Source organism: Lissotriton helveticus, chromosome 12 (assembly GCF_964261635.1).
Source record: "Lissotriton helveticus chromosome 12, aLisHel1.1, whole genome shotgun sequence".
Classification (NCBI taxonomy): Eukaryota; Metazoa; Chordata; class Amphibia; order Caudata; family Salamandridae; genus Lissotriton; species Lissotriton helveticus.
Genome location: NC_136073.1, coordinates 49873879 through 49899919, shown reverse-complemented (window position 1 = coordinate 49899919; position 26041 = coordinate 49873879). Strand labels below are relative to the sequence as shown.

The window sequence follows — 26041 nt, the reverse complement described above, 5'->3', positions numbered from 1 at the left end:
AGACCTCCTCCATGAAGACAGTATCAAGTTCAGCGGCTAACCCCTGAAGTAGAACCGCGGCCTCCACAGACAGCGAAACAAAAATGGCGTCGATCCGTACGCCTAGATCGAGGGCGTAACAATCAATGGTTTCGTGCAAAGTTGTTATGGCCTCAAACACATCCCGGGGCGTGAACTCTGTCACGCGTTGCAAGCATTTTGGCCCCATCTCTGGAACAGCCGCCCGGTACGGACGTGAGCCATGAAGAAGGGCACCAGCCGCCATCTTGATCCAATCAACACCGTCCCCCCGCACACACTCAGGGACCAGGCCGCATTGCGAGGGCACCGCAGGACGTGTCTTCAGGTCAAACGGATTGTGGGACAGGGTCCAGAATGGAAGAGTCACCAGAAGGCTAAAAGTCCCGCCGGATCCCGGGAGCCGGCCGCCTATGTCGGGGGCGATCTCAGGCCACACCAGGGCAACAAGACTTGGGGAGGGGGCAGGAACCAAGCGCCCCCTCCGAGTCCTCGCCACCACACCGCCCCTCGGGGGCCTCCGTCAAGCGGCGCGGGGAGGCACCGCAGGCAGCGGTTCTTCAGATCAGTGGCTTCCACCGGCAAGGCTCCCCTCCGCAAGCAACGATCGTTGGCACTGTGGTTGCGGCCGGAGGCCCCGCCTAATTAACGCCCCGGTCTCTCCACCTCATGGGCCGCAGAACATTCGGGGAGAAATCCCGGGAACGGCGGCATGCAGGAGCTCCGGGAGCAAACGGTAGGTGCTCGTTATCTTCCTCAATCGAAGTATGCCTCCGTGGGCCAGGATATGTGGCAGGATAGCCGTGTGGGGAAAAAGGGCTCGCGGAGCCGAGCGACTATGCGACCATTTCGAATGCCTGCTTGGCTTCTCCCCCGTGAGTCACATTATTACATCATTTCCTGTTTGATGTTATTTTGGCCCTCGGCCATCTGGATGATGTAGTTTTCTTTCCCTCTGCATAGCCTATGTCCTTCTGCTGCAACTGCCCTTTCCAACGCTGTATTGGGTGTTGTGATTGGTGCTGTGGTTACTGAGATTACCCGCCTCAAAGGTTTGGGCTCTCTCTTTATAATATTAGCATGGATATATCATCATTCAAATAAAAATATTATTTCAGGCCGGGGTTTGCTAAATGTTCCAGCTGCAAGGCCTGCAAGTTTGGAATCAACACCACACAATATGCCACCACGTTGAGTCCAGAAATGGTCACCATCAAAGGGAATTACAATTGCAGGACCGAGTATGCAGTTTATGTTCTGACATGCACCTGTGGCTTGCGATATGTGGGCAGCACCAAGCTGCAGGCGCATGTCAGAATCCTCCAACATCTTCTAGCTATTGTTACTAACAATAGCTCGTATCCTGTAGCCAGGCATTTCAAACAAGCACACAGCAATGATCTGCAATGTTTGAAGTACTTTGTAATAACGGCGAATCCCAAACCATGTAGAGGAGGTGACAGGGATAAGATGTTGAGAAGGATGGAATCCAAAATAATATTAGAACTAGATGGTAAATTCCCCAACGGTTTAAACACCACAGAAGATCTGTACCACTTTTTATAAAGAATACAAGTAGTAATATATGGTATCCTAAATCTGGACTTTGGTTTTTTTTAAGGGATAATTTTAGAATGCACATTTAAAGAGGTTGGCCTCCTTGCAGCACGATTGTTTTTAAATACACATTTCACTTGGGTTTTTTCTCATTTCGCGTGGGGTTTATACAGTATTAGCAATTTATGCACCCAGATTTATTAAGTAGAGCACTTGATTCTGGTCAAGTCATTCTCAAATGTTGAAATATTGCAATTAGTGATTTTCACACGATATTAGAATGGTACATGTGGCAATAGGAATGCAAGCCATAGTTATTTTGTAATGGTTACACAGGGGTCTCCAATTTACATACTACTCAGTGATATTTGCACCGAATCCTCAATCAGCATTTAGGCTGAGCAGGATTGACTTTTATGGTTTTATAATGAGATTGGAGATATTAGCACATGGATCTACGTTTACAAAGAAATGCGTAATTTGCACATATTAGTCATTAAGATGTATATGTTTACAAACATTTAGCGTTATTTGCACATATTTATTAAACGCATTTATGTAGAATTGGGCTATATTTGCACATGGATCAATGTTTACAACAAAAGGCGTATTTGCACATTTTGATTACCAAAAAGTACATATTTATAAATATTGTGGCGATTCACACTCATTTATTATCAGTATTAGGACAGTTATTTGAGGTTGGACCATACAGTTTTTTTTTATTTGAAATATTAGTTTCTAAATGAAAATTGAATTTAAGCATTTAATTATTACAATGGTTGATTTAGGTATTTATTCTTTGCCATTTGTTTGATATTATATCCAAATAACAATTACATGTTTTATCGTGATTTGGAAAACAGACTGACCAATGCTTGGTATGGTGGATTTATGCATTGCATTTTGTCTATGTTTGTCAAACACGTTGTATGCACTTAGCAAATTTAAAAACACGGCAGGCCGAATCTGGCTATCTGTGAGGAAGGACATTCTGTCCGAAACGCGTCAGATTGCAGCTCTGTGAATAAAATCTCATCAGTGCCGAACACCTGGGATTCGTGTTGTCTCTGTTCGCCTGGCTGTGCGGGGAAGTGCTGAGACGAAGAGTTTATATATATATATATATATGGACATTTTTTTAACATTCACTTTTATTTTTTTATTACAGATTGTGAAATTGTCTGACTTCCAAGGTGAAGGCGATAAAGAGCAAAAATATCTGGAGAAATGGAGTTGTAGTTTTCGTCTAAAGTAGAAGAGAGAGTCCATTTCCTGATTTTACACACTGATGTTATTTGGTTGTTTTCCAAGATGACTATAACTAACTGGACACAGTACATAGTTCAGTGGTCTTTGAGATGTCTGTAGATTGGTCCATTGATGATAGTCTCATCAGAGTTCTGGAAGCTGATGGTTCATTTTCATTACATTGCAACTCACTGCTCTTCTTCACCAGGCAGGGCAATGAGTTTCTGGTCAAGAACAAGTGGACACACAAAATAATGCCACTCGCAACTAATGTCAGTCCCCCAAAGACAAGGAACGAGACTGTGAAGCCCCCGGTGAGGTCCCTGAGGAATCCTGCAAAAAGACAAGGGTGAAACAAAGATGGTGATGATTGTAAATTTTGAAAACTGCAGACAACCTGCCTTAAAGCAAAACTACATAGATAGCGAATATCTACCCAACTCTCAGGAAAGCGATCTTTAGTGACTCCCCTGACCCTATGTCAACCACCACGTCCATGCCGAGCCTGGATATTACTATTCCTTCAACATCATTAAATACCTCAGTCTCTATTAACCCCTCATCTCCTTCTACTGAGTCCACAGCCTACACGTCACCAGTAGGATTACCTCAACTCACTAGAACACCCTCTTTAACGGTCATGACCACTCTCTTCTCCCTATATCCCACTCACATAGCTACAGTGCCCCCAGTCGTATCCCATCATCTCATTATTTCACCTCCCAACTGGAGGACGAACCGATGTCTTCTATTTCTTCACTGACTGTAACCTCAACACACGAGGACTTCCGAGTGGAGATACCTCACCAAGTCACTCAGTCCTCCTATTTAACTGACATTGCCCCTTTCACCAACCCAATACCTCTGCCCTATACTTGTCTTGAGTTCGGGACTTCAATCCCCCTTACATGCCCCAATGGCCTCTTCTTCCTCACCTTCGGTTAGCTTATCATCTGTTGACTTTAGAACGGAGTTGCTCCCTCAGGTCCCAATGGCTTCAATCTCTTCTCCTACCGCCAACCTGACTCAGGAAAGCTCTAGAGTTGAGTTGCTCTCCTCATTAGTACAGCCCTCTCTTACAGCAGATGATGCCCCCCTCCACCTCCCTATAACACTGCCACACACTAGTAATGAGCCCGGGCTTCGATCGCCACCACTAGACCTTTCTGGCCTTCCTCAACCCCCGTTGCCGACCGCTCTTCCCCCACTCTTGCCTCCATTCACCCAACACTCTGACTTGACTTCACGCCTTGATGATATCTCTCTACAGCTACACCTTATCTCCTCTGAACTACACGAGTTGAAAACCCTATCAACAGATCTCGTCCCTAGGATTATTTCTCTTCTCTCTTCTACGAGCTGGCCTATAGAGGCCTCTCGGACTACGGATCACATGGTCCAGCCTCTTGGTCCCTCCACGTCCGAATCGATCCCCCTAGTCAACACCAATGCCTGTTGCATAGGAGATGAGGTCCAACCTTCGACCACTGATCCACCGAACTCGCTCAACACTAACGCATCCTTCTCAAAACCTAACCAATGACCTAACACCTGTCTCAGTGGATTTGAGTCCTATTTTTCGTCTGTTGATCCAGATGTCTCTCACAACGCCAGCCCCACCCTGTCAGAATCTAACCTTGACCCTCCGAGACAAATTCCTTCCATTCCATCTAATCCATGCAGAGAACCCTGTCGCAATCATTGTTGCAGTAACACTGACAACCTCACAAGTGTAAAGATCTCCCAGTCGTCTCCCTCCCCAAATCCACCCTGTCTTAAATGTGTACTACTTAACAGCAGGTCCACCAGTAAACATGCCACCGATATCTTCAACCTCATCCAACACAACGATTTAGACATTATCATCCTTACTGAAACTTGGTTAAATTTAGCTTCCACTCCCATCTTAGACCTCCTAGTACCCTCCCACTCATGATATAATTAGGCTTGACAGAGATCTGAAACTGGGTGGGGGACTAGCATGTATTCACAGAAACACACTTTCGGTTTCTCAATCAGACTCCCTGAAGCCTACCTCCTGTGAATACTTATGTCTCGCTATATCAAATATGAACCTACCTGTCTGCAAACTTCACATCTTTTATCACCCCCCGGACGACAATCTCCCTTTCACTGAGCAACTAATGGAAATCATCACTAGTAATGTCAACTCAGCGGTATCACAAATCTTCCATGGTGATTTCAACCTTTATTGGTCTAACACCAACGACCTCACTGTATCCTGCATTAACTTAACTGATCAAGATCTTACTCAGCACTGTATCCAACCTACTCATAACAAAGTAGAAATGTTAGACCTCATTATCTCTAAAGAGCAATCTATCTCCATTGAGTCCATCACCCCCTGCGACTGGTCCGACCACCACTACATCCTCTTCTATATCAACAGGGAAGTACTGATGAGAAAGGTTCAACCTCTAAAATCTAAGATCTGGAAAAGGGACTTAAGAGCTATAAACTCTATCCAATCATGGAGAATATTGCTCCACTCCAACTAAAAAATGCCTCAACAAAAATAACCAAACCATGGTATAATGGAAACCTAAACTCAGAACGCCGCAACCTTAGGGTATTTGAACGGTCATGGCGAGCCAATCCCTCCTCGGACCAACTAAAACTCCTTAGAGATGCCAGGAGCCGATACAACAAGCAAATCAAGAGTGCTAAGGCAACCTACTTCAGACACCAATTGGATCGAGCTGCAAATCGCCCTAAGAAACTCTTCGAACTGGTCAAACAACAATGTGTTGTTGGGTCCAACCAATCTGATCCTGGTGGCAACCCACCTTCCTGTGATGATCTTGCCGCTTTCTTCACGGAAAAATCTCGAACCATCTCCATTGACCTAGCCGCTAAGAAGGCTTTACTTCCGTCTCCTATTACTCCCTCACTCATTGACCCCTCTGTGAGGTTTAAACTGACCTCCACAAATCCCAAGAAAAATGCATCATGGTGCACCTTTACCACCTTTAGCGAATATGATATCTTCAAGATTCTTCAGAATATCAACCCTTCAAACCACTTCAGCAACCCATTGCCCCCTTCTATTTTCAAAGAAATCAAGAATGCTTTGATCCCCACATGGACTAGGATTGTCAATGCTTCCCTAGCACAAGGCATGATTCCTGAATGCCTCAAAGAAGCTCAGGTAACACCCATACTAAAAAAAACTATCGCTGACAAATCTGATCTCAATTACTTCTGCCCCATTTCCAACATCCCCACCCTAGCGAAACTACTAGAAAAATGTGTACAATCTCAACTTTGTGCCCACATTGAGAACTACCAACTCCTAGACCAGCACAAATCAAGCTTTAGCAAATGGCACAGCACCAAATCGGCTCTCACTCACGTCTTTGATGACATCTTAATTATGCTCGACCAAAATTAATCCTGCCTCCTGATCCTCTTCGACCTTTCCTCCGCATTTGACATGGTTAATCATGACAACTTGCTATCTATCCTACAAAATAGAATGGGTTTTTCTGTTCAGGTCTTACTATGGTTCTCATCCTTCCTTCAGCACAGAACTCAAAGAGTCAAGGCAAACCACTATCTCTCCCAGCCCTCTCCCGTATTCATGGGGGTCCCCCAAGGATCTGCTCTATCTCCTATTCTCGTCAATCTTTTCTTGGAACCTCTTGCTCACCCCCTAAATTCCATGAACATTCTCTTCCACATGTATGTGGATGACACGCAATTATATTTGAAAATCTCATCCTCGGAAAACATCATCGTACTTAGCACCATCCTAATGTTTACTCAAAACTGGTTAACGGAGAATCATCTACTGCTCAACACCTCAAAAACGGAATTCCTGCTCATCTCCCCCTGAATCGCATCCCCAAGTTAGATCTGTGGCTGAACCACCTCACTGCTTTCAACTGTACGCCTCAAATCATAGACGCAGCCAAGTCTCTCGGTATCACTATGGACAAGCACCTGAACATGAAAGGTCACATCAGCAATGTATGCAAAGGAGCCAACCACTTGATGAGAGCTCTAAGAAATATCAAACCTTTGCTTCCCCCAAATGATTTGAAGCAAGTGGTGCAAGCGCTCGTCTTGACGAGGCTAGACTACAGCAGTGCTACCCTCTGTGGCCTTCCCAAATGCGTCTGGCTCCACTAAGGGCTGCACTCAACTCAGCTGCTAGACTGGTTACGGATTCTAAGCGAAAAAATCATATATCACCAGTCCCTCAATTGGCTGCCCTTCGAAGCACGAATTCAAATAAAGATTGCTGTTCTCACACACAAAGCCCTTCACCTAAATACTCCTACGTACCTTACAGAAAAACTAACTTTATCCTGTGGAGAAAGAGCCTCAAGAAGTGCCTCCTCCCTCCTCCTGAAACCTGGTATCCTTAAGAAAAAGAGAAGTTGCCACCGAGCTTTCTCCGGAGCCCCCCTAAGATTTGGAGCTCTCTCCCACCAGAAACTCGCAGAATCTCCTCATTGACAGAGTTCAAAGTGGAAGCCAAAAGATTCCTAATGAACAAATTAATACCCTAATCGGGTTAGTCGCACAGGTCCGTTGACATTTCTCCTGATGACTTTGTTCTTATTTTGTGGCAACTCCCCCCTGAACATTGTGTTTCACCCTTGTTACGCTCTACATTTGTTTTATTGTATTATCCTCCTATTTGTTTTCTATAATATATTCTCTTTCTTGCCCGTACTCTTCTTTTCTTTTGCCTATGATATTTCTTTGTCTCCCTCCAGGCATATTGTAAAGTGCTCTGTTATCCCTCGGGATCTTGTTCGCGCTATAGAAAACTTTATAAATAAATAAATGAATAAATAAATACATCTCAATTACTTCCCCAATGGCTTAACAGTTCTTCCCAGCCCCTTCCCAATTTGTTCAAGTCCCATAAAATGTAATCTCTTATCTGCCTATTTATCCTAATCCTCCTGCACCATCTTCCATCAACATCCCTGCTTCTTTCTTTCTGCTTCATAGCCTTTTTTTCATCCACTTTCAATGTCCTTCTGATGCCCCAGCTCCTTTCCAATTCCCTTTAGTGGCTTCTGATCTCCATCTCAAATCTACTCTCATCTCACCAAGTCTTGGGCACTCCCATTTCCTAGTGGCGCCCTCTAATATTTTAATCCATTTCCATCTCAATTCTAGTTTCTTCCCATTTCTAATGCTCTCTAGGTTTCAGTCACACTCTTTCTAATGCCAATTGTCCATCCTAGCTCCATCGAGTGCGTTTCCAAACTCATAGAGTGCCCTCTTAGTCTCTTAACTCTATCTTCATCTCAATTCTAGTATTTGCTAACTCTGCTGCCTTCTACTCTTCTTTATAGTTCTTTCTCATGCCATTTAAAGTATCTCCTTCTAGTACCCTCCCATCTCCTTCCAAACTACATTCGGTTGGTTGCCATTTGACCCTCCTCCCATCTTCTGAATTTGCCTCTTTGATGTTGCGGTGGCTTACATATACAACACTACCTTCCTCCAAAATTACAATTTCCTTGACTATGGAAAATACTCAATAAGCAATTTCCTTTGTATTGTTACAATAATAACTTTTTGGCTAAAACAGCCTTTATTGAAACTATTTCCACCTCCCTTGTTACTTCTCTGGTGCCCTATCTGTGTTGTTGCATGGCATTCTGGTTAGCACCAGCAGCTGCTACATTCAACCTACTTAAAGTTGTCTGTTTTCAGGATGATATTCTAGATCATTGTGAGATGGGAGAGAAAGATAATTGGAACTTAAGGAATGTTTGGAAATTTTAAGAGATACAGAAAGATAAATAAATTGGGTTGCGATTGTTAAACTACTTTGACCACATCATTTCCCACGAGGGTATCAAACACAGACATGATTTAGTCGGTTCACTGACATAATATCGACCCTCAAAATATGCCCCTATCAAACAATTTTTGACCAAAATATTGATGTCAAAAATATCACTGTCCTATACTTATTATGGTAAGTACAAAAATATAGAAAAAAAAAACATTGATGTAATACATATAATTGCATTAAAAATATAGTTTTTAAAATATTGTATTAATTAAAATTGTAAGTATTAATGATATTAAATAGTAACATTAACTAAAAAATAAATTAGATTTAATATATAGTTTAACAAATATAATAAAAACGTAATTTAAAAAGTTCAATACACATATTTAATAATTAATATATATATATATTAACATATATCTATTTACAAAAGAATTATTAAACTAATATGTTTAATTTATATCATACTTTCATACGGTGAGAATTGAAACCAGTCAGTCATTCCGGCTGGCTTCCGATGGACTCAAGGAGCCCGACGACTGACATCGTAATAGACCCCATAATCTTTAAAAAACAAACCATTTTAATTAAATTAAAAAAGTAAACAACTTCAAATTTAGTGCAAATATTTTATATATCAAAAAAATTAATAATGATAAATATTTTTATAAAAACAAATAATAATATACATTATACCTATATAAGATAAATTATAAAATATAAAATGCAATACATATACTATTTCCACTACAATTTATATATAACTACGCAAACTATTATAGTAAAAATATTAAATATGTACGACTCCCACTTCACACAACGGAAAAATAACAAAACTGGGTAAAATATACAAATCTCCCTCCAGTAAATGCAATAGTAGTGAAAGTGTTGGATTGCGCTTAGATAAAATTTACTATTCCCACTCTAGCCAGTACAACAGTAGGGAAACTGTTTGAGTGCAAAGGAATAACATTTACTAATCCTACTCGAGTCAGTACAACTGTTGGGAAAGTGTTGGATAGCGGAGGGGTAAGATTTACTATTACCACACCAGTCAGTACAACAATGGGGAAAATGTTAGATTGCAGAGGGGTAAATTGCACTATTCCCACTAAAAATATATGTATTATTCAAAATTAATAAATAAAACATATTACAATGTTAAATACATACCACAAATAACAACAAATATTATTATATATAAAATACAACAAAATTCAAACAAATATATATTTTTATTTAAAATTATTTGTGGACCCAAAAATATTCATTACATAAATATAATGTAGTTACTTCTCAACCCGTTTGGTGCCGAGGACATAAATGTTACGTCCTTGGCTGTGGGGCTGGTGTGCCAAGGATATACTGTTACGTCCTCGGCACACCACCGCCAAATCCCTCTACTGTAAACATAAGAGGGATTTCCTTTTTATTTATTTTTTGCCTCTGGAGATGGGGAAGAGCTTCCCCAATCTCCTGAGCCATTTTTTCTTTCAATGTAATGATGATCGCACGCATGGCGAGCTGACGTCATTACATTGATTGTTAAACCGAAATGAGCTGATTGACTCTTTTCAGTTTCACTTCTTGATTGCTCGTGGGTTTCTCTCATCCCCCGACTACCGAAACACATTATAGAGGTATTGTTGGCATGGGGGGAATCGCCCCTTTCCAATGGTACCCTTCCCTAGTGGATCCCTGCTTGTAGATTGCCACAGCAGGGCGAAACCCAAGCAGGGATCTTCCACTAGACACTAGGGAGGGGGGGAGTGGCACCTTGGGCAAGGGCCTTAGCTCTCCCCAACATATTATTGGCCATATTCAGTCTTTCTGCCCCACCAGGGGGGCAGAAAGCAGACTAGACACCAGGGATTCGTTGTTTTTTACTAATTAGGGATGGGGCTTCCCTAAATGGGCACTATAATACCCCACCCCTCCCAAAAATTGACACAGTCTTTCTGCACCCCTGGGGTGCAGATGGGGACAATCGCCCCCGATCTTTCCCCCCAGGAGGCAGAAAGCCCACTAGAAACCAGGAATGATTTTTCTTTTAATAAACAAGGGGTGGGGGGCTGCCCACATTGGTCATGCCAATACCCCCACCCCCAACACAAAATTGACCATCTGCCTCTACTGCCCAAAACAAAAGGGACAGACTTTCTGTCCACTAGGGGGCAGATGTGAGTTATTACCCTCATCTGCCCTCCCTCCCCAGGGAGTGGAAAGCCCACTAAACATCAGGGATTTTTATTTTATAAAAGATGAGTGGGGTCTGCCCACAATGGCCAAGACCATGCCCCCACCCACAATTATTAAAAAAAAAGGCTTTCTGCTCCCCTGGATGGGCATAAATCCCAATAGGCACCAGGGATTTTTTGTTTTGAATTTGTAAGGGTGGGGCCTGCCCAAAATAGGCATGCCATTCCCCCCAAAAAAGTGTCAGTCTTTCTGCCTGCCCAGGAGGGCAGATGGGGGTTATTACTAGACACCAGGATTCTTTTTTAAAAGAGTAGTAGGAGCAGCCCATAAGGGGTGATGCCAATACGCCCCAAAAAATAGCCACAGTCATTCTGCCCTCCTGAGGGGCAGATGGGGCAGTAGTCACCGTTTGCCCCCCGGGAGGGCAGAAAGCCCACTAGGCACCAGAGATTTGTTTATGGGCATGTGATGGAGCGGCCTCTTAGGCTAGGGTTGCTCCCTTTTTTTTGTGAACATTTTGGCTGCTTATGCCCCCCTTGAGGGCAGATCTGCGATAGCTTTAGGCACATCTTAAATTTGGAATAATTCCGAAGCTCAAACAAGCCAAGAGGACCATTTTCTAAGAGGCTCACAAAATTGGACAATTTGTAAGAATGCTATTATGCTGAAAAATGTCCAGGGTTCGAGAATGAACACAATATAAAGGGCCTGATTCACAAACTTTACTAATTCCGGCCCATCTCCCTGCTCCCATTCCCAGTGAAGGTCATCGAGAAAATCGTCAACATGCAATTGGCCCGCCACCTCGAAGACAACAACATTTTGGACTCGTCCCAGTCCGGATTCAGACGAAACCACAGCACCGAGACAGCCCTCTTCACCACCACAGACGACATCAGGAGCCAACTAGACAACGGCGAAACATCAGCCCTCATCCTCCTGGACCTGTCGCCCTCGACACGGTCTGCCATCGCACTCTAAAGACACGCCTCCAAGAAGCCGGAATCCAAGAGAAGGTCCTTGACTGGACCACGTCCTTCCTCTCCGGCAGAACCCAGAGCTTCCGCCCCCCCACCCTTCCGATCCGAAGCCACCGACATCATCTGCGTCATCCCCCAGGGCTCATCCCTCAGCCCGACGCTATTCAACGTCTACATGGCCCCCCTCGCACAAGTGGCCCGCCATCAGAACCTCAACATCATCTCCTACGCCGATGACACCCAGCTCATCCTCTCCCTCACCAAGGACCCACACACCGACAAAACAAACCTCCACGAGGTAATGAAGGCCGTCACCGACTGGATGAGGAGCAGCCGTCTGAAACTGAACTCGGACAAGACGGAGGTCCTCATCCTCGGACCCTCCCCCTCAGACTGGGACGACTCCTGGTGGCCGACCACACTGGGAACAGCACAGACACCCTCATCCTCGACTCTTCCCTCTCCATGTCTAAGCAGGTCAACGCCTTCTCCTCCTCATGCTACAACACCCTGCGCACGCCCTGCAGGATCTACAAGTGGATCCCGACCGAAACAAGAAGAACGGTGACACAGGCCCTCGTCAGCAGTAGACTCGACTACGGCAACACACTCTATGCAGGAATCCCAGCCAAACACCTAAGACGACTACAACGCATCAAAAACGCCTCCACCCGACTGATCGTCAACGTCCCCCGCCGCAGCCACATCACCCCCCACCTGAGAGACCTACACTGGCTCCCCGTCGACAAGAGGATCACCTTCAAGCTCCTCACCCACACAAACAAATCACTCCACAACGCCAGACAAGCCTACCTGAACAGCAGACTCAACTTCTACACCCCCACTCGCCAGCTCCGCTCGGCCAGCTTTAGCCCTCGCCGCTGTCCCCCACATCCAACAAACGACCTCCGGTGGCAGATCCTTCTCCTACCTCGCCGTCAAGACCTGGAACACCCTCCCTACCCACCTACGGCAGACCCGAGACCTACTCGCCTTCAGACCTGGCTCTTCGAGCAGTAGCTGTACCCCCTCCCCTCAGCCCCTTGAGACCCTCACGGGTAAGTAGCGCTCTTTACAAGTACTCTGATTGATTGATTGATTGATTCTGTATTCACAAGTGCATTTAGGAGTAGTAAAGTTAGGAATCCTAACGTTACTACTTCTAAATGCCCTTTGTGAATGCCGAAAGCTTAAGTTAGGATTTTTGTCTCCGTTAAACTTAAGTTTTGGTCTTAAGTTTACTAAAACTTAAGTTTAACTGAGCCAAAATCCTTACTTTATGACTTACTTTTGTGAATCGGGCCCGAAGATCCTATCTCCATGATCTTTGTTTGTCAAGGGTGAATGGGAAATCATAACAGAGGGCATGGAATAGACCAATGTGTATTTAGAGTTAGGAAATGGAGGGCAACCAAAAATCTGACTTGGTTTAAGGACTAGCAAATGTGTAATCTTTTTATAATCATTTCAAAATCAAGTGTTTTATAAGTTATCTGTCCAGTGGAAAAGATAGACTATAATGGGAAGTCTTAAATACCCTATTTTTCCTTCTTCTTTCTCCTTTCTTTCCCCCTGACCCTTTAGTTTACTCCATAGAATGTTGCCAGAGAGCATGTAGGAGATCATCCTGCATAAGGAGAGGTAAAGAAACAGTCATACGCTAATTCTTTTGGAGATTTTGGATATTGGTGGTCTTCTTGTATACTTGAATGAACTTTCGGAGAAGGATTTGGGGTCCTCAAGTTGAGGGGGACTCCCTCATCAGCATTTGTTATGTTCTCAGAAGTGTTTTATCTACCAATAGCCCATTGCATGAAGTTATCAAGAGACAGACACACAGATGTTCACCCAAGCTGCTATGTACATGTGCACTCCAGAGCTGGAGTAATGTGTTAGTGTGCAGTAATTAGTGTTTCAGAGCCATATTAGAAATAACCAGGTACAACACTGCATTTGATATCTCCTTTTCTGTCCATTCCCAGCCACATAGTCATAACCTCATCCAACACCAATATTTTTTATGCATTTGTGGAGGGTGAATCTTTTTCACTCTCACCCTTTTCTACATTCCTCTAATGATACTCTATTTCCTGCTCCCCAATCACTTAATTTCTCCAAAGCCCCTTGCAATATAGATATTCCAATTCCCTTTACCTGAAAATGGGGGACCTAGCAATGCACTAAAGCTGTTGAGCATCATGGAGAGCCCCACAGCACTGGTCGTCCTCTCAATGGTCACCAGATCAGGCAGTGTTGCGAAAAACAGAGGTGTATTGGCACCATTGTTCAGGCCGTAGATGAACGACAGGGCCATGATGCCAGGGAAGGTGTTGGTAAGGGGCAAGAAGAGCAGACTGAGCCCAGTTGCTGAACTCCAAAGCACCGAGAGTTGCAGCGTCGTAAGTAGCTTGAGGTCCGCAAACCATCCTGATAGAGGGCGAAAGCATGTGTCTGCTAGACCGGTCACTGACATGAGAAAGGCTGCCTCATAGCTGCTGAGGCCCATCTCCTTGCCATGTAACACCAGGTGGGCATAAACCATGAAGGTACCAGCAAAGTAAAGAAACATGGCAGCTTGGTACAATACATAGCCACAGTTCCGGAACAGACTGAGGTCCAGGTCAGAAGCCAACTTGCGCAAGAACGAGGCACACTTTGAAGACTTCTCTGTTTCTACTCGCCCGCGGTGGTGGTCTTGCAGCAAGTGGACAGGTCTAAGTAGAGCCCCACAGATGCACAGGTTCAACTCTATTGCTGAGATGATGAGGAGAGCCCCACGCCAGCTGTAGATGTCAATGAGAGCTTGGAAGAGTGGTGAGAAGAGGATGGAGGAGAGGCCATTTCCAGTGAGTGCCAAGCCCAGTGCTAGGCCCCTTCTGCGGTGGAAGTACTGTGGAATGATTGCCATGGTTGGTGAAAATACCAGAGCCCAACCAAAACCTGAGAGGGAAGAAAACCAAGATTGTTATGATCTGCCTCAGTTACACCCACCCACCCACCACTGGCACCAAGTTCTTTTTCTCAGTGTGCTTCCTTGGTGTAGTCTTATTAGGCCTCTGATGAACTGCCTTTAAACCCAGATGCACATGCACACATGTACACACACACACACTAATAGACACAAAGCCCCCAAGGGATACCCAGTTGCAGCTTCCTGTAGAAATCAAAAGTTCCAGCAAATAGAACATAAGATTTACCTTTATTGTAGCTTGTGACCAAGGACAACTCACCATAAACATTACACTATACTTGTTACATTAAAGAATAAATAAATCAGAATCATGACAGTAAGAAAACAGGAAAGCACAAGAATGGGAGGGAAGAGTGAGAGGACATAGGAAAGGGGAAACATACATGACACTGGTTGATGGACCCTTCTGCAATGGACCCACAGACCACATGTTCACACACTTTTGTAGATCGAGATGTGCGAAACAGAGATTGTTTATGCAAGTGCACAGTCTCCTGTGCCTTTGTACTCCAATTATTAGTAAATATAATATTTTCAAAGTACTTTTCTAGCTCCCTTGTCTGTCATGAATGGGAAGAGAGGTATGCACGTGATTTCGATTTCAAGTGAATTATTCCAGAAAACCCTGGATGTTGAACCGCCTTCCAGCTTGCCTACTCCTAACTGTTTTAATTTTGTTGTTGTTGAATTCTTATCTGTGTATCTTTAATGGCTGTGATTACTGCTGAATAAAGATTATTATTATTATTTTTATTATTATTATTATTATTATTACTCCTACCAGACATAATATTAGATCTAAAGACCTAACTATGGGGCCCATTAGGATGTCGGGCAGATCGCCGCCTCCATGCAGGCGGTGGCGATCCGCCCGACATCCATCACCGGCCGCCACCCATTCCCCCCCCGCCATATTACAATGGCGGGGGGACCGCGGTGGACGTAAACGCCATCCGCCGCTTTTCCGCCCCGGGGGCGGAAAAGGGTTCATATGGCTGGCGGTGTCTTTCAGACACCGCCAGCCATATTAGGAAGGCCAGGATCAGATGCCTTGCAACCACGGAAAGTCATGCCCTGTGGGCCCCCATGGTGAAGGCGAGGGGGGGGATGAACATGGGGGTTACCTCTGGTACCCCCCTGCATTTGCATACACAATGCTGCAGGCACCGCGCGGTGCCTGCCGCTTTGTGTATGCAAATGCATCACAAGCATTGCGGCGGGTGCTGGTGTGAAAACCGCCCACCGCAATGTTATAAATGCATGATACGCCCACCACTGTGGCGGGCGCATCATAATATGCTAGGCGGGACTGCGGCACAGCTCGCGGGCGGTCCCGTTTTCTGCAAGGATGACGGGCAGGCAAAGTCCGCCCGCCATCCTAATGGGGCCTATATGTCACATCACATACATTGATAATACAGGTAGAGAAGAAATAAACACAGATCATGCCATGAAACACCACTCTACCTCAGATTCCCTTTGTGTCTGTGCCCCTTACAAAGAGACTCCAAAGAGTGTGAGGGCAGTGTTCAGTATGTAGGAGGGAAGGAACATGATGCCAGTAACCACATCACATATACTGTCAGGTTCAGTATTGAAATATCGAGGGACAAAATATTGAATTATCAAAACATCGACGCCAGAATATCGAGGGACAGAATATAGAATGCCTATCTACATACAGGTAAGTACTAAAATATCAATTCCAAAATATAGAATGTTAAAATATAGTTAATTAAAATTTTTTAAATGTATTAGAAATACTAGAAATGTAGTGAAATAATTAACATAATTAAATAAAACATAATTAAAATAATGTAAAAAAGCTTAAAATGTAAAAATAATAAATGAAATGTAAAAAAAAATGTTTAATATAAATTTACTTATTAATATTATAAAATAATTATTAATCTTAAATATAAAATATTTAGAACATTAATAAAAATATATTGACATAAATATATAAATAAACATAATATATACATATAAAAAAAAAAATATATAATAATTAAAATAACATATTTTATGGTAATTAATAAGGAGTGTAACTAGTGAAAATGTTGGATAGCGTAGGGGTAAAAATTACTATACCCACTACCGTTAGTGCAACAGTAGGGAAAGCGTTGGATAGCGGGGGGGGGGTAAAAATTACTATTCCCACTCCAGAGAGTGGAACAGAAGGGAAAGCGTTGGATAGCGTGGGGGTTAAAATTACTATTCCCACTCCAGAGAGTGCAACAGAAGGGAAAGCGTTGGATAGTGGGGTGGAAAAAATTACTATTCCCACTCCAGAGAGTGCAACAGTAGGGAAAACAATGGATAGCGTAGGGGTAAAAAATACTATTCCCACTCCAGAGAGTGCAACAGTAGGGAAAGCGTTGGATAGCGTAGGGGTAAAAATTACAATTCCCACTCCAGAGAGTGCAACAGTAGGGAAAACATTGGATAGCGGGGGGGGGGTAGAAATTACTATTCCCACTCCAGAGAGTGCAACAGTAGGGAAAGCGTTGGACAGCGTAGGGGTAACAATTACTATTCCCACTCCAGAGAGTTCAACTGTAGGGAAAACGTTGGATAGCGTAGGGGTAAAAATTACTATTCCCACTCCAGAGAGTGCAACAGTAGGGAAAGAAATGATTTAATATTAAAATAAGATTAAATTAATAAATTATTACCAATTAATAAATTAAATACCAATAAATAATAAATTATCAATCAATTATCAATACATATAAAAAATATATATTAACTTTATTATAAATAAATGACGTCCCACCCAATTCCCCTATAAACCCACAACCCGCTCCTTATAATAAAAAATTAACATAATTATCAATTAATCAATTAATAAAAACTAATTACCAATTTATAAAAATTAATTACCAAATAAAAAACATTAATTACCAATAAATAATTAATTATCAATTAATTAATTATCAATACATATACATAAAATTTAATATTTAATTTACTATAATTAAATTACTTCCCACCCTAGTACCCTATGAACCCACAACCGGCTCCTAATAACAAAAAATACAATTAACAGAATTATCAATTAATCCATTAATAAAAATTCATTACCAATTCATACCATTTAATTACCAATTAATAAATAATTATCAATCAATTAATTATCAATACATCAAAATAAAAATGAATATTTAATTTAATATAATTAAATTACTTCCCACCCTATTCCCCTATAATCCCACAACCAGCTACGGAATTAAATTACACAAAAACTAAGTTACATAACATTCATTACTTTAAAAAAATTAAACATACATTAGAAAAACAATACATAATTTTAACACATATACTACTATACATAACACAAAAAAAAAATCGATATTATGGGAATCTATATTATACAATTCGATATTATGGGAATCTATATTATAAAATTCGATATTGTGGAATTCGAGATTTCCTACCCCAATTTTGATATTCTGGCCTATCTATATTTTGATAATTCAATATTCTGTCTATTCTATATTTTTGATTCGATATTCTGTCCATTCAATATTTTGGAATCGATATTTAGGGTGTTCACCATACTGTCATACTTCCAAAGTCCAGAACATCACTCCAAGGGAGCGACAGTCCACCCTCCATTCACAGGGAGTGTCTCTTACCTGTCAAGGCTCCCATGGTGAGGTAGAGGTGCAGCAAGGAGTTTCCAAATGAAGCCAGAAGAGTTCCCAAGAAGGTGAGGACCCCTCCAGCCATCACCACCGCTCGATCCCCATACTGTATGCTGAGGGCGCTGCCAACCGGACCTGAAGCAACAAGGGGGGGAAAGACACATTGGAGTGAGTAGGGGACACACATGGATGGATGATCATGAAAAACTGTTTAGAATATACAGGCACTGACCATGATTTTCACATTGGCCCCTAACCTACCAACATAGGGCACCTTTCCTTGTGTCCTACACTACTACTTATCAATGAACCTATCAAACTACATACACACTGCATACACCCTGAAGTGGATATCTTGGTGCTGTAGATAGCAAGCACATTTGGGAGGGAGCCCAAAAAGCTGCCTCTTCAAGGTCTGATCACTGGTTAGGTTACATTTTGATCATGGCCAGGCACCAGCTTCAATTTGAAGGGAAGATAATTTGAAACTCTGCACAGTAAAGGCCCTTCCTTCCCACTGAGGTCTCTTGATAAAAGGTTCAGTGTACAGCCTCCGAAGGGATGAAAAAGGCTTCACAGAGAGATTATGTGTAAAGGAGGCACTGCCTCAGACGTAGGAATTTAAAGCCCATCTTTAATATCATAGGAAGCAAATGTAATATATTTTGTAAGGTCAAACAGAGTCTGCGTAATGCCAATCTGAATATTGCATAGCTTCCTGTTGGACCCAGAGTGACTACCCAAATAGATAGAATTACAATAGTGAATGCATGAATTAATTGAAGCTTTCATCTCTCTGACTTTTTTGACAAAATACACAAACGGTGGTAGCCTCCAAAGAGCTCTCAGCTGGAAGAACCAGGCTTTAATTAATGCCGCAATTTGCAGGGTCAAGGAATGTTCTGATCCATCGGGACCCCTTAAGTAGCTTAAATAGGAGGCAGTTGATGAAGCTACTGTCCTACAAGTGAGGGTGAATCTCCATAAGCAGTATCTTGTTTTCGGTCGGATAAAAATGTAAGAAGTTTGAGTTCATCCACTAATAGATCACATTCAGAGCTGGACGAAGCCCCTTCACAATAGAACCCATCTCATCTTCGCAAGTCCAACAAGACGTGAGCATCAACCACAAACATGAAGGAAAATCTCCCCATATGCTGCGGATGGGCCGATGGCCTTAGGTTCTGTTTCAACAACAGGGGCAAAAGAGAGGACCACATACTTCTGGTCTAGTGGGAGAGGTGCCAAGCCCACCTTCACCGTCTCTTAGAAAGACTGAATCCAATTCAACACATGACCTCTAATGTGGACTTCAGCCAGGAAGATCAACATTAATGGAATGAGTACCTGAACCCTGCTGTCTCTAATCCCTCCATGAGTCCTACCCTCATGTTAACTATATAAGTTTGTATCTCTTGGTAGAAAGGTTCAAGACACATCAAGTTTTCTGCGATAGCTTGCTGATAGGGCTACACATACTTAGCCATGATATCCACCTTCCATAGGATATCATGGCTAAGTCAGTTTCACAGCAGGCATAAGGAAAATAGCGATAACAGAGGTTATCGCTATTTTCCTTGTCGCTATGCTTCTTTGCGTGAGGCTTGATAATAAGAGAAATATCACTTAGCGACATTTCTCCTGTTATCCTGGGGAGGAACGCCCACTTTGCATCTCATTAGAGATGCAAAGGTGGGCGTTAAGGGAAAGGGCGAAGAAGCATGGATTCACGCGACAGCGTGTCTTTGCTAATAGGGCGTTAAAATTATCGCCGCTTTTCGACCGAAATCGGACGCCAAAGCGGCGATAATTTTAACTCTGGCCCTTGCTGATATGCCCCTTAAATCCTTGCTATTGTGTTCTTGTGTTCACTGCAAACATCACTAATAAAAGCAGAATCTTTATTGAGGAATTAAAGACACCAAAAAGCAGTTAGTATTTTTGCAAGAATATACTAGAATCTGATTAATGTAATCAAAATCAGATTAAGAAAGTACTGTGACTTAGATTGTGTAGAATTATGCAGAGATTATCTCATTGATGTGGAGATCTATACCATGTAATACATAAACATGCTGGCCTTTTGTTTCTTCTGATCTTTTAGCTCACAACTGGTCTGTATTAAGGAACTAACAGATGGGCATTTATACTCAGGCTTCAGACTCCTTTTTATTATATTTTAATTATTTGTATTTAAATAGTTTTCTAAAGCAAACCATTGACTGGACAATCATTTTTTAAACTACATCTAGGTTTTTACTCTATTCTGAGTGTCTAACCCTACTCAACATCCAGAGTAACCCTTGGAGTGCTTGTCCCTTTACCTCAAAAAAGGGAGAACCTGTTCATTCAACAGTATGGTTGTCATAGGACACCAGTGGTGAATGACACTCTTTTTCACAATTGGTGCCCAGTAACCCCTGACCACTCCCAGATCACAAGAAAGGGTTCCCACCCATGCGTTTTCAGCTATCTGTCCTTTCTGAGCCCATACCATCTTCAAATGCAAAGATGACTCTGCAGACTTGTGATCTCTCTCCATGCCCTCTCTGAACCCAACTCTCTGTGAGCTTAGACCCTCTCTGAACCATGCCATCCCTGTGCCTTATCCAGTCTGAGCTCTGCCCCTGAGTCCTTCTATTACCGAGCCCAAGACCATACTGAGCTCTGTCTTCTCTAGGTCCTGTCCAGTCTGTGTCAGTGTGATTGCCGACCTATGCCCTTACTACTCCAAATCCTTATCTCAGAACTCTAGGAGCTGTGGGTTTTGTAACCAGTCAACCCCATCCCCTTTCAGAGGTATACCCTCTTGCCTCCGCCCTAAGATCGGATCACTTAAAACCCTGCCTTCACAAATCAATGTCTTCTCAGACTATTTCTATTCTATTTTTATTTATATATTTTATAGTGTGCATGGCTACCCAAGTAGGGTTTCGCAGTGCTGTACTCTGATTCATGCCCTAAAAGAGATTTACCATTCATCACTTCTCCCTTTCACACTCAAGCCCTGTCAGAGTCCTTTGCAATATCAGACCCTTTCATCCACAGAGCCATGCTCTATCTGAGCCCTGCCCTCTGACAAGGACTTCCTGTCAAAGGTACCCACCTTCTCAGTCCCTTGCTGTTTGAGACTCCTCCCTACTTAAAGCAGTACAATCTAAGATCTGTGCTGCTCAGCCTGTGCTGCTTTCAGTCTGTTGCCATTTGAATCTTGCCCTGTCTGATTTCTTCCCTTGCTGAACCTTTCCTTCTCAGAGCAGGGCCCTCTCTAAGATGCACACCTTCATCACTGCACACTCAGTTTCCTGCTGTCTGATTCCTACACTGTCAGAGCCCTTTTCTCTCAGAATCTGGCTCTTGAATGTCTCTACCACTGAGGAGCCTGACTCTATCTGAGCCATGCATTTTTGAACAGTGTGTTTTCAAAGCCATGTCCTCTCTGTTCTGTCCCTAAGAAAATCATTCCTTCTGAGGCTTATCCTTCAAGGCCCTTATGATTGGCCTCTGAATTGTGGCTTTGTGAGTTAGTTTCTATAATTGCATATACCTGAATTACAGGTTTTGCAGCAAACGCCACACACATGCAGTTATACATGGGTAATTTCTGTCAGGTCAGACCTGCAGAAATATACTCAGGGGAAAAATATATCTGGCAACTAAGGGGACATGCAGATTTTATTTTGGTGAGGAAAGTATAAAAATCTGCATTTATGTCCAATTTTCACAGAGAAAATTTGAGGTAGGGGATAATCCCAATAGATGCCAATCACCTTGGTGTAGAATTCGGTTGAATGCGATAATTAACGCATCGGGCAATTGTCCACTTATAATGAAGGCCTAAGATGATTGCACTCTCAGAGCTATCACCTCTCAGGTCCCTGCCCACTCCCTTCTCTAGCCCTCTATAAGCATCCCTAAATTATTCACTCATTAACCATGTTAGTGTTTAGAGCTCTGGTCTTTGCCCTCCTCCTCAGGTGTTACTCAATGTCACATCCACAATGTCACTCACTTGCAAATTGTAGAACAGTGATAGAGATGGAGGTGATCCAAGACACCTCACTGGACGGTTTGTGGAACGAGTAGACAAACTCCATGTAAAAGACTCCCATGGAGCGAATAACACCATAGGTGAGTGCATTCACCATAAACCCAGACAGGGCGATCATCCACGCCCACCCTCCTTCAGAGGGGGCATCTAGGCCCGGGCTCGGGAGCACCATCAAAACTCTGGGTGCTACCTGCATTAAAGAAAAAAATAGTCACATGACATCTGGATGCACATATTAGCCATATACCATAAATATTGGCACTAAACTGGTGATTCCTTAGTTATAGATTTTGTACCTTGAAATGTGGGAGGTGTTTCCGAAAATATGGGTTTTGCACTTCATTTATAAACATTGAACACTTCTTTAGGATCCCCATACCCCAATATATATACATATATATATATATATATATTTTCTCCCCTGGTTTCTGGTTGCGCTGGGACACCTCGTTGCTGAGGCAGCCATGCGCACTACAATTCCTAAATAAAATTAAAATAAATAAAATAAAACAAGGCCCTGCTTCTCAAAATAAAATCCCTGCATCTCAAAACATAGACATGCAACATACAATAGTTTTTGCATGCCAGATGTAAATCCTGCAACCCAATAAATGGTCCTTAGCCTCTGGCTGTAGAATCAGCTTCATTATATTGGTCCTGAAGCAGAAGATGGGGGCCTTGTGTTATGTGAGACCGTGCATGGTCAGAGAAGAGCTTCATTATTTCTGCAACAATCTGTTATCTCTCCTGAAGGTGTTTTCCTGTCTGTACCCTGTCCACTCTAGAATGGAAGGTCTCTCCCTTGGTATGTGTGGAATGCTTTAAGTGAAAAAGGAAGTCTGGTGCTAAGCTCTGATTGTAAATTATGGTCAGACAATGACAAACTCAGCAGTGAGAAGTCTGTGCCTAAAAGTGATGATGAAGTGCTGGGCTCACATATGATTGCTATGTGTCCTGGGTGTATTGTTGGCCTACTCAATATTTATGCCTCCAGAGGAGGGTGATCTGCATGCTCAGCCTATCCTACTCCTACAGCAGTGAAACACAATGGGGTTGTGGTCTGATCCCTCACACAGGGATGTATCTTGGAACAACGAATGCCATCACAACATATGGCTTTGCAACAATGTTTTTACAAAGAAAACGCTATTACAACAAAACTCTTTTACAACAACATTTTTAACAATGGGTATGCCTTTACCATGGATGCTTTTACCATGAAAGTGTAAGTATAAACTATACATACATATAGATACCAATAAATCCATGTCAGAGCCCCAACCTCCACAGGCCGCCCTCGGCGCACGGGGACAGAGTTCCCCATAGAAATTCAAACACCTTCCTTGTCACCACCAAAGAAGCACGTCACACACAAGACCTTCAGGATAACAGGTAATTTGTTTTCCAAACAGCAACTAGGCAGCTGGCTTTCAAGTCCATAAAACCTTCCGAGCATGTTTCAGTTCATTCAAGCCTTGATCACAGGGGGGCCATCAATGTGTTAGCAGTGATGTCACATGACTTTATACACCCTTTAGAACTATTCCGTTCTCCTGTAGTCCTATAGATACTGGAAAGCCCATGACACACCTTTTTTGGGAAAGCAGAATCTCCTTGCTTGTGTAATTACTGCAATTTGATTTCCCATTATACAGTTTTTTTTATTTCAGGGACACTGCAGTTTTACTTTCAATGTGCTGATTATTCAACTTTTTTATATCACTGATGACATCTCAACTGACATCATTGATGATATCATCCACAGAACCACTCACACACCCAATCATACCCCTATACAATCTCTCATAGTTCAAGTTCAAGTTCAGGCATTTATAAAGCGCACTACTCACCCAGAGGGTCTCAAGGCGCTAGAGGGAGGGGTTCACTGTTTGTCGAATAGCCATGTTTTCAGTTCTTTTCTGAAGGAGATGTGATTCTGAGTAAGGCGGAGGTGGGTGGGGAGTGAGTTCCAGGTCTTGGCAGCCAGGAAGGAGAAGGATCTGCCACCCATGGTGGTTTTTCGGATGCGCGGGACTGCGGCGAGGGCTTGATTGGATGATCTTAGTTGGCGGGTGGGATAGTAGAAGGACAGTCGGGTGTTGAGGCATTCGGGTCCTAGATTATAAAGGGCCTTGTGTGCGTGGGTAAGAAGGCGGAAAGTAATTCTTTTGTTGACGGGAAGCCAGTGGAGGTTTTTTAAGTGACCGGTGATGTGCTCTTGGCGCGGGATGTCTAATATGAGTCTCGCTGATGCGTTTTGGATGCGCTGGAGCTTTTTCTGCAATTTTGTTGTAATTCCGGCGTAGAGTGTGTTGCCATAGTCCAGTCGACTCGTGACCAGTGCATGGGTGACAGTTTTTCTTGTTTCGAGGGGGATCCAGCGGAAGATCTTTTTGAGAATGCGAAGGACGTTGAAGCAGGAGGACGATACGGCGTTGACTTGTCTGGACATTGAGAGAGAGGAGTCTAGAATGAAGCCAAGGTTGCGTGCATGGTCTGTGGGTGTGGGCGCTGATCCCAAAGCGGAAGGCCACCAGGAGTCGTCCCAAGCTGAGGGGGAGGATCCTAGGATGAGCACTTCCGTTTTGTTTGAGTTGAGTTTTAAGCGGCTCTGTTTCATCCATTCGGCTACTTCTTTCATACCTTCGTGAAGGTTGTTTTTGGCGGTGTTGGGGTCTTTGGTGAGGGAAAGGATCAGCTGGGTGTCGTCGGCGTAGGAGATGATGTTGAGGTTGTGTTGACATGCGATGGAGGCGAGGGGACTCATGTAGACGTTGAAGAGGGTGGGACTGAGTGAGGAGCCTTGAGGTGCGCCGCAGATGACTTCGGTGGGCTCTGAATAGAAAGGGGGGAGTCGGACTCTCTGGGTTCTCCCGGCTAGGAACGAGATGATCCAGTCCAAGGCTTTTCCTTGAATGCCGATGTTGTAGAGGCGTTGTATTAGGGTGTTATGACAGACAGTGTCGAAGGCGGCGGAGAGGTCGAGTAGAATGAGGGCCACTGTTTCACCGTTGTCCAGGAGTGCTCGGATGTCGTCGGTCGCCGCAATGAGGGCGGTTTCGGTGCTGTGTTTGGCTCGAAAGCCGTTCTGTGAGGGATCCAGGGAGTTGTTGGATTCAAGGAAGGCTGCGAGTTGGCTATTGACGGCTTTCTCGATGACTTTGGCTGGGAAAGGGAGGAGGGAAATGGGTCGGTAGTTTTTCAGTTCTGAGGGGTCTGCTGTTGGTTTTTTCAGAAGGGCGCTGAGTTCGGCGTGTTTCCATATTTCTGGAAAGGTGGCGGAGTTGAAGGAGCAGTTGATGACATCGCGGAGTTGGGGAGCGATGATGGAGTCAGCTTTGTTGAAGATGTAGTGGGGACAGGGGTCAGAAGGTGAGCCAGAGTGGATTGAGTTCATGAGGCGAATGGTGTCTTCAATGGTGATTGGGTTCCAGGAGTTAAGGTAGTTAGTTGGAAGGGTGGGATTTGAAGGGGGTGGGGTGAGTGTGTCATTGGGAGTATTCTTGAAGCTGTTGTGGATGTCGGCAATTTTGTTGTAGAAGAAGGAGGATAACGCATCGCAGAGGTCTTGGGAGTTAGTGA

The 26041-nt window shown here is 43.4% G+C and overlaps 1 protein-coding gene across 1 annotated transcript; it reads right to left on the bottom strand.

Annotated features, from left to right (window-relative positions):
- Positions 1-2899: 2899 nt before the first annotated feature.
- Positions 2900-22836, bottom strand: LOC144799350 (monocarboxylate transporter 13-like). Its single transcript, XM_078670609.1, has 5 exons — positions 22756-22836; positions 22421-22649; positions 18400-18543; positions 13945-14730; positions 2900-3159 (listed from the first exon to the last, which is right to left on the bottom strand). Exons 1-5 carry the CDS (start codon positions 22834-22836, stop codon positions 2900-2902), a joined length of 1500 nt encoding a protein of 499 aa, XP_078526735.1.
- Between the last annotated feature and the right edge of the window lie 3205 nt (positions 22837-26041).

Excerpts from the sequence above, each read along its gene's own strand:
- LOC144799350 (XM_078670609.1), bottom strand. The coding sequence starts at position 22,836 with ATGGGGATCCTAAAGAAGTGTTCAATGTTTATAAATGAAGTGCAAAAC. Across the intron at positions 18,544-22,420 it reads CACTGTTCTACAATTTGCAA|GTCCGGTTGGCAGCGCCCTC; the intron begins GTGAGTGACATT and ends TTGTTGCTTCAG. Across the intron at positions 14,731-18,399 it reads CACCATGGGAGCCTTGACAG|GTTTTGGTTGGGCTCTGGTA; the intron begins GTAAGAGACACT and ends CTTCCCTCTCAG.